Source organism: Nothobranchius furzeri, chromosome 7 (assembly GCF_043380555.1).
Source record: "Nothobranchius furzeri strain GRZ-AD chromosome 7, NfurGRZ-RIMD1, whole genome shotgun sequence".
NCBI lineage: Eukaryota > Metazoa > Chordata > Actinopteri > Cyprinodontiformes > Nothobranchiidae > Nothobranchius > Nothobranchius furzeri.
This window is the reverse complement of record NC_091747.1, coordinates 73,950,909-73,959,694: the sequence shown is the minus strand read 5'-3', so window position 1 is coordinate 73,959,694 and position 8,786 is coordinate 73,950,909. Positions and strand designations below refer to the sequence as shown.

At 44.4% G+C, this 8,786-nt stretch overlaps 3 protein-coding genes across 3 annotated transcripts; all 3 read right to left on the bottom strand.

Moving 5' to 3' along the window:
* Positions 1-543: 543 nt before the first annotated feature.
* On the bottom strand, positions 544-985 carry LOC107382254 (histone H2B 1/2). Its single transcript, XM_054750945.2, has one exon. It carries the CDS (start codon positions 960-962, stop codon positions 588-590), a length of 375 nt encoding a protein of 124 aa, XP_054606920.2. The 5' UTR covers positions 963-985; the 3' UTR covers positions 544-587.
* Positions 986-5,510: 4,525 nt separating this feature from the next.
* LOC107382435 (histone H4) lies at positions 5,511-6,223 on the bottom strand. Its single transcript, XM_015954567.3, has one exon. The coding sequence runs from the start codon at positions 5,956-5,958 to the stop codon at positions 5,647-5,649; it is 312 nt and encodes a 103-aa protein (XP_015810053.2). The 5' UTR covers positions 5,959-6,223; the 3' UTR covers positions 5,511-5,646.
* Positions 6,224-8,156: 1,933 nt separating this feature from the next.
* LOC139070798 (histone H3) lies at positions 8,157-8,643 on the bottom strand. The gene has a single exon (XM_070553723.1). The coding sequence runs from the start codon at positions 8,609-8,611 to the stop codon at positions 8,201-8,203; it is 411 nt and encodes a 136-aa protein (XP_070409824.1). The 5' UTR covers positions 8,612-8,643; the 3' UTR covers positions 8,157-8,200.
* Between the last annotated feature and the right edge of the window lie 143 nt (positions 8,644-8,786).

The following is an 8,786-nucleotide window of genomic DNA, read 5'->3' as shown; positions in this document are numbered from 1 at the left end:
AGTAATATTTTTTATAGGATCACTGGTGTTAAAATAAGAGGGAAGGGACCTAAAATCCCTTCAAACACATGTGGGGCATGTGTTTGTTGTGGTGCTAGATGCTGCATTTCTTAGTTTTTTAGTTGCAATTCTGAATCTCAGCCTGATGAATCTACAGTTTATGTGATTTTACACATCAAAGACTGCAGCTTTCTAAGGGACTTGCTTCGCCATCACATCCAGGAGCTCCACGAAAGAGGCAACTACACCTGGTTCCAGCAGATAGTGTTGTAGTCTTTGGTGAGATCTGACATCAGAAAGAGGGAGCATCATGTCCTGAAGAAGTCTGAAGCTTGTTGAGTTCACTGAAGCAGAAGTTTTCTAGCCTGACAAACTAGATTATATACATTTTATTTTTTATTTGTTTAGCAAAGCAAGAATTTGGTCTAGCTCTCTAGGCTAGAAATTAACGGACAGAAGATGTCAGGTTAAACTTATCAGTTTTCTGTTCTTTTAGATCAATAATGGGTTTGGCGTCGAGATAATTTCTCTATACAAGAGTGGGTGGCTCTTAAAAGAGCCTTTGGTTTGATCAGAAGCGGAGCAATTTACTTTGAGCTGGTGTACTTGGTGACAGCCTTGGTGCCCTCAGACACCGCGTGCTTAGCCAGCTCACCAGGCAACAGGAGGCGGACGGCGGTCTGAATCTCCCGGGAGGTGATGGTAGAGCGCTTGTTGTAGTGCGCCAGACGTGAAGCTTCAGAAGCGATGCGCTCAAAGATGTCGTTCACGAACGAGTTCATGATGCTCATGGCTTTGGAAGAGATGCCGGTGTCGGGGTGGACCTGCTTCAGGACCTTGTACACGTAGATGGCATAGCTCTCCTTCCTGGTCCTCTTTCTCTTCTTTCCTCCCTTGCCGGCGGTTTTAGTCACCGCTTTCTTGGAACCTTTCTTAGGCGCAGACTTGGCGGGTTCAGGCATTTTGGTTCTGATATGACAGACTACCAGTAGGAGGTAGGAGAGGCTGGTTTATACAAGCTTGATGCTAATTTTACTGCGCCCTCTCACACCTGTGATTGGTTGCTCACATCAGTGGGTGTATAGAGGGCGGAGTGTATTGAAATGAAACATCAACGGTATGGGAATTCCGGCTCTTTTTAGAGAGCCGGTTCTTTTGGCTCAGCTCACCAAAAAGAGCCAGCTCTTTCGGCTCCCAAGTGGCTCCTCAGATTTTCTGTTGCGTAGAGTACATTTATAACCAAAATAATGCAAAACTATGTGTAAAATGATTTACTAATTAAAAACAAATGCAATTTATCAAATATTTATCATTTCTATTGATTTAATAACTGAACACTTTCAGAAATCTCCACTTTCCAACTGCTGGCGCTCATTTTCTCACCGTCTTCGTCACACTCTCCTCTCTCTCTCGCCTTTTTCCTCCTCCTCATTCCCTCTCGTCTCCCTCTGCCCACATGTGCTCTGCTGTGTGTCTGAGTCTTATCCTCCCTCTTCCCCACCCCTACTGCTCTGTGTGTGGACAGTCTGGACACGCAGTTACACATGTTGACCAATCGCCTGTGGCTTTCACCAAAGCAAAGGGGGGGGGGTGGAGGGGACGGCTCCCAATGACGAGCCGGCTCCCGTCGTTCACTTCAAAGAGCCGGCTCTTAGAGCCGGTTCGTTCGCGACCGACAGCTTATCAAAGTAAAATAACGAAATTAGTTGAAGGATCTTCATTTAATAATGCAGCTGATTTCCTTGACATAAATCCTCCGTTTTTAAACGGTTTCATGCAGAAACTGTTTGGTGTGATATACAAGCTGAAATAAAATTTATACTAAAATAATAATAATTTATCTTATTCAGGGGCACTTTTCTCAGGCTCTTCACCTTTCGGTCGACTCATGTGTCCCCAGAACATTCTACACTCTGCTATAAGTTGTCATTGTAACTATAATATGTCCAAATCTTGCTGTCTTTTGAGCTTTTGCTCATCTCCTCTGCTTTCTGTAGCACTGTTTATTTTATTTTTTCCTCTTTGACAATTTCATGCCCATCAATGTCTACAGGTCCCGTTATCTTAATGTTCCAGATAAATTGTGTGCGCCACCCCCCTCCCTGCTTTCACAGCGATCCGTATGCTAATTAATTCATCAAAACTTGTTCCATAACTGAATTATAGTGGTGGCAGCATCATGCTACGGGCGTGTTTTTCAGCTGCATGGACAGGACGACTGGTTGCAATTGAGGGAACTATGAATGCAACCAGGGATATCCTGGTCAAGAACCTTCTCCAGAGTGCTCAGGACCTCAGAGTGGGCTGAAAGTTTACCTTCCAACATGACAATGACCCTAGGCACACAGCTAAAATACCCAAGGAGTGACTCTGTAGTGACTGTCCCTGAATGGCTCAGCCCTGACTTAAATCTTTGAGAGACGAATGTCTGTGAAGGTTCTCAGTCATCCAGGTCATTGTAGTCTAATGAGCTTTGAAAGAAAAGCGTCTGGACTTCTTTGAGTTGCTTGAAGACGTTTCACCTCTCATCCGAGAGGCTTCTTCAGTTCTAAGGTCAAATGGTGGAGAGTCCCAGATTTAAACCCAGTGGGAGTTTCCCCCCGAAGAGGGACCAAAAGACCCCCTGATGATCTTCTACATAAACACATGAGCCAAGGTGTGAGGGTGGGTGTGGGTCCTATTCAGCCAGAGTTTCGGGTGAGCTCTCTGTGAAGCCTGGCCCCACCCTATCATGAGAATTCCTGAAGTCAGATGGCCCATCTCAAAACTGGATTATAGATGATGGGTGATCCTTGAGAGACCTAAAAATGGCTGTCCACCAATGTTCACCATCCAACCTGACAGAACTGGAAAGGATCCACAAGGAGGAATAACATTTATACACACACACTCACTCATTTTTCAATAATAATCCAAATAATCCAAATAATAATTGATACTTCAGATTTCAGATTTATTGGCCAAGTAAAATTACATTTACAAGGAATTTGTCTTTGGTAGATGTTCGCTCTCTAAAACATACAACAACCACAATAAATGAGAATGAAATACCTAAAAACACATAAGAACATGTATACCCACACACATGTTCATTTACACACACACATATATACATATATACATACCCACACACACACGCACACACACACATATCCATAAGCATACTGAATAAGTATTAAAAACTAAAATAAAAGGATGGTAAAAGAATCTACAGATTCAGGAGAGAAATGGCTGAAGGAAAGAAACTGTTCTTGTGTCTGGTGGTTTTTGTGTACAGCGATCTATCGCGTCTGCCAGATGGGAGGAGATGGAAGAGAGTAGATGCAGGATGTGTGGCATCTTGGACAATATTCACTGCCTTTTTCCTGGTCCTGCTGATGTATAGTTCCTGGACAGAGGGCAGTTGGGCACCAATGATTTTTCCTTTCTGCATCTAATCAACAACTCCCACACAATAGAGGCTAACGATGCAAACGAACCATGAGGAGGTAGGGAGGGGCTGTTTGGCAGGTGACAGTTTCTGCTTGTCAAGCAACAATGGACAGCTACAATAAGATGACCCTCCTATACCAAAGAAGTCCAGTTGCCTTCATTCAAATTCAATTTGAATTACCATGCAGATGCCTCACTCATTCATGCCAGGCGTGTGACTGCAGGTAAACACTGGTGTTTGAAAGGGGGTTTGACCAAGGATAACCTTTCGACTGTTTTTTTTTTTGTTGGATGTTTTCCATGATCCATAGATTTCTGTTTGACTCTGAGAAATACTGCTAATCTTATCACAAGGTTTACTCCACTCCAACTGATCTCAGACCAAAGAGCTGACAAAACACATAGTCACAAGATGCCAAACATTTACATTAAGGCGGCGCCAAACACAACATTTCCATTTTGTCACAACAACATACTTCTACCTGGATGAATGCATTCCAGTGGTTGCCGCCTCACTCAATATCTTACGCTGAGCACGTCACACATGCTCGTGTCCATTCAGAGCAGGCAAGATGGGAGGGGTGAGGGCGAGTCACCATGGTAGCAAGCCCAGCTTGCTGTGAGTTAGGGTTAGATGAGTGAGCCTGTGGCTGATGAGTGAAAAAAATTGTGAATAAACATTCGGGGCTCGACTGAAAACATTCGGGGTAGTGATGGCTCTTTCATGGGAGCCGTTCTGGTGTGTTTGACCGACTTCCGGGGAAGTTTGTTAAGATGAACGGCTCACTGCAGGGCCTCTGTCAGTGCGCCCCAGGGCAGCTGTGGCTACATCGTAGCTCATCACCATCAGTGTGTGAATGGATGAATGATACATTGTAGTGTAAAGCGCTTTGGAGTCCTTACTCTGAGAGGCGCTATAGCAGTGCGGGTCATTTATCATTCACCTTGAAAACCCGTTCAAAAGATTTGATTCGTCCGTGAACGTCATCAGGGCTGAAGCTCCGTCAAAATCGGCTGGTGACCCTGGTGAGTTATTAAATCCATAGAAATTATAAATATGATATAATGCACTTTTTTATATTAGTAAATCATTCTACATATAGTTTTGTATTATTTTGGGCATAAATATACTCTACACTAGTCATGTGTCGGTCGAGAACAAAACTATGACGTGAACGACGGGAGCCGGCTCGTCACTGGGAGCCGTATCCCCCCCACCCCCCGCCTTAGTGAAAGCTACAGGCCATTGGTCAACATGTGTGATTGCGTGTCCAGACTGTCCACACACAGAACAAAAGGGGAGGAGAAGAGGGAGGATCAGACTCAGACACACAGCAGTGCACATGTGGGGAGAGGGAATGAGGAAAAAGGCAAGCGAGAGAGAGGAGAGAACGACGAGTGAGAAAATGAGCAACAGCAGTCGGAAAGTTGAGATTCCTTAAAGAGCAAGTCACCCCCAAATCAACCTTTTTTTGCTGATAAACTACATAAATGCATGTCTAATTGTGCTGCAGACACGTGTAGTCAATAATTTGGCACTTCATTGCATCTTAGTTAAAATTTAAATATTCTGCCTATAACTGACAGTGTTGTGCCGTCGTCAGGTAAAAACTGCACTGCATTTGAATTTAAATCTGCCACTGCTATTGGCTAAGAGGTATGCTATGATGTAAACTGGTCCTTATGTCACAATGTCATTGTGAGCCTGTGTGTGTGTATTCGTTTGCAGCTCCGGCCTCTCGGTCTGCAAGGCACCAGCATTGGTTGAATTTTTCAAACATGAAGACGGAGTTGAGTAAGAATCTGGCAGGGGTTGTCTTGCTCTTTTGTGTCCAATTAATAAATCCATTGAAATTATAAATAATTGATATATTCCTTTTTTACATTAGTAAGCCATCTTACATATAGTTTAGCGTAATATTTGGATATAAAATATACTTTATGCAACATTAAATTTAAAGAGCCACTTGGGAGCTGAAAGAGCCAGCTTTTTGGTGAACTTAGCCAAAAGAACCGGCTCTCTAAAAACAGTCGGTAATTTCCATCGCTATAAATCACCTCACCAGCCACATGCTTTCCGGGCTGTGTTAATGTATTTATTGACATCCACGACATACATTGCATACAAGTCGCCAACAATTTAGAACAATTGCGCATTAAACATTATTTAAGTGGCCCTGAAAAGGGCCTTTTGATTTTGTTAAGAAATGATGTTTATCCTCCGAAGCCGTATAAAGTGCGGCCCTGCCTCTTGAGAGCATAGACCACATCCATGGCGGTCACGGTCTTCCTCTTGGCATGCTCGGTGTAAGTGACTGCATCACGGATCACGTTCTCCAGGAACACCTTGAGAACACCACGAGTCTCCTCGTAGATCAGACCGGAGATACGCTTCACTCCACCGCGACGAGCCAGACGGCGAATAGCGGGTTTGGTGATTCCCTGAATGTTATCACGGAGAACTTTACGGTGACGCTTAGCGCCACCTTTCCCGAGTCCTTTACCTCCTTTGCCTCTTCCAGACATGTCTAACCCTTAAGAGATTTGCTGTAACAATGCAGTAGCTCCAGTGGCTCAAGGGTTTTTATCTCACACTGAAGGACGTAAGAGAGAACAGCAGTGGCTGAGACTTCTTCTGGGATTTTATTTGGTGGAGATTTTTTTTGTCTATTTTGTTGTAGCGCCATCAAGTGGCCTTGACTCACCAGAGTCGGGAATGACTTCAATAAAAATCCGGTGATGGAAACAAATTTAAACACTGGAATGTTAACCACAGCAAACCGCTGCCTCCCACCCAGCCTTTCCCCCAAACAAGGTTTAGAAAACAGATAAAACAATTAAACACAACAAGCACAACACCAACAGTGACAGTGCACATCAGAGTATCGTGTAAACGAGACAAGCTCATTTTAATCTGCAGTTGTTGAAGGGTTAATGTAGAAAATAATCCAGTTCACATCCCTGCAATAGCAGTCCAGGTCTGGGAAGCTACAGAGGTTTCATTCCCACCTTTTTTCTCATATTGTGTTGTCAGTTTTCCAGCCTATATATAAACTTGGCTCCAAATAGAGTTTTGGACAGACATTTACTTATTTGAGCAAAAAACATTCACATTTGCTAAAAAAAATTAAAATCACATCATTGCTCACACAAAAGGAGTGGGCTGAAGAAAGTACTTGTGTAAATAAACAATCTGAAATGTATTTTACATAAAATGGTCCCCAGATGACAGGTTCAGTTACAAGAATGTGGTGTGAATCCTCTAGTCAACATTTCAACGTGCAGTCCAGGGGCAGCGTTAGGCCCGGCTACTTGGGCTCAAGCCCCGAATCTTTAATGAAAAGCCCCGGTGTCGGTACAGGATCTGCTCGGGTGCAAGATCGGCTCGGGGTCCTTCGACTGCCAATGACGTCAAAGTACGGCAAACCCACTCAGACAAAATACACTACACATCTTTATATTTTTGGAAAGAATTTAGCAGTTTTGTTATTAAAATAATGTTTCTTACGACATAAGTTTGTGTTTATAATGGTATTTGTAAAATAAAACACTATGTTGTTTTCATAATGTTGAACTCCTCTTTGGGCACATCCCTTGAAGGATCATAGGTATTAGCAACACCTGTGAAATTGTATTTGCAGGAAAGAAGCCTTAGGCCTAGTCCACACGTAGCCGGGGTTTTTTAAAAACGAATACCCGCCCCTCCAAAAACTTGCATCCACACCACCACGTTTTAAAAACAAACTCTGTCCACACGTACCCGGATAAATACGTTGTTAAGGACATGCCAGACCTGTAGGCGGCAGTACTTCCCACGTTCTTAACCTCGTCCTTCGTCTGTGGTCTTCCGCAAGGAGCAGTAATTCCGCTTGCAAAAACAAACAAGCAGAAAGCGCTTGGACAATTGATGGATCGGGTAGTGACAGAGCGCAGCTCTGAAGGCTTCCATGATGCCGGGTAGTGTAAACACAGGTCGCACACGTGATGTCAGCATTTTTTTGTCGCGGAAAGTGACGTTGCAGACCTTAAAACTCCGGTTTTGTCCGTCCACACGCAGTCACCCAAAATGGAGAAAACGCAGATCTTCACTTTGGCCGGAGTTTTTAAAAAGATCCGTTTTCGTGTGAAAAAACTCGTGTGGGTGACAGGCCAAAACGTAGAAAAATATCTACGTTCAGCAGCCAGCTTCTTCTGCAGTGCCTGGTTTCTTCTACACTCTGCCTGAATCGCATGAGTGAAGATGGACCAGCTTTGATGAGAATGTTGTTGACTCAGGTTTGTGAGTCTTATATATTATTAAAAAATTATAAAAAGATTTGTTGTGCTGCTGGTTTGTCTAAAGTTAGCTTATCAGGTAAAGTTGTTAGAGAAAGAAAGGGAATATTTACTATCATCTCACACTAAACAATAACGGGAACCATACTCTGCCCTGAATATGTAGCTTCAGATTTAAAATTATGTGGTACAAGACAAATATATATGATGTTGTCTGTCTGTGTGTGTGTGTGGGTCCCCGGATCTTCAGTCCTTAATCCACCACTGGTGCAGTCAGTGATCATATATAAAGTGCATTATTCTCATATAGATAAGTGGTCTTATTAATGTAACAAATTGTATTTGACAATCAGCACTTAGCTTCCTTTTGTCATCTAGTTGAATAATTTTGTATCCTTTCATTATTTGCCAAATATTCTAGAAAATGAATAAAAGCCCTCAGATGCAGGTGGTGGCTCTTAAAAGAGCCGTTGTGAGTTGGTGAACAGGGAGTTTAGGCCCTCTCTCCACGGATGCGGCGGGCCAGCTGGATGTCCTTGGGCATGATGGTGACCCTCTTGGCGTGGATGGCGCACAGGTTGGTGTCCTCGAACAGACCCACCAGGTAAGCCTCGCTGGCCTCCTGCAGAGCCATGACGGCGGAGCTCTGGAAGCGCAGGTCGGTCTTGAAGTCCTGAGCGATTTCTCGGACCAGGCGCTGGAAGGGCAGCTTGCGGATGAGCAGCTCGGTGGATTTCTGATAGCGACGGATCTCCCTGAGAGCCACGGTACCGGGCCTGTAACGGTGAGGTTTCTTAACGCCGCCGGTGGCCGGGGCGCTCTTTCTGGCTGCCTTGGTGGCCAGCTGCTTCCTGGGGGCTTTGCCTCCAGTGGACTTACGAGCGGTCTGCTTGGTTCTAGCCATGGTTAGTAGCTTCTCTGAAACGGAGAGAAAGATAAGTTGAAGCTGCAGAAAGCCGCTGCTCTTAAAGTGCGGGAACAGCTGCGGGACGGTGACGCTGCTTCACCGCTTCATTTCGTGATTGGTGACCGTCTCCTAGTGGAGCTCAGCCCCGCCCAGAGCAGCGGCTCCCCGCCTG

Coding starts and splice junctions, on each gene's coding strand:
- LOC107382254 (XM_054750945.2), bottom strand. CDS start 962: ATGCCTGAACCCGCCAAGTCTGCGCCTAAGAAAGGTTCCAAGAAAGCG.
- LOC107382435 (XM_015954567.3), bottom strand. CDS start 5,958: ATGTCTGGAAGAGGCAAAGGAGGTAAAGGACTCGGGAAAGGTGGCGCT.
- LOC139070798 (XM_070553723.1), bottom strand. CDS start 8,611: ATGGCTAGAACCAAGCAGACCGCTCGTAAGTCCACTGGAGGCAAAGCC.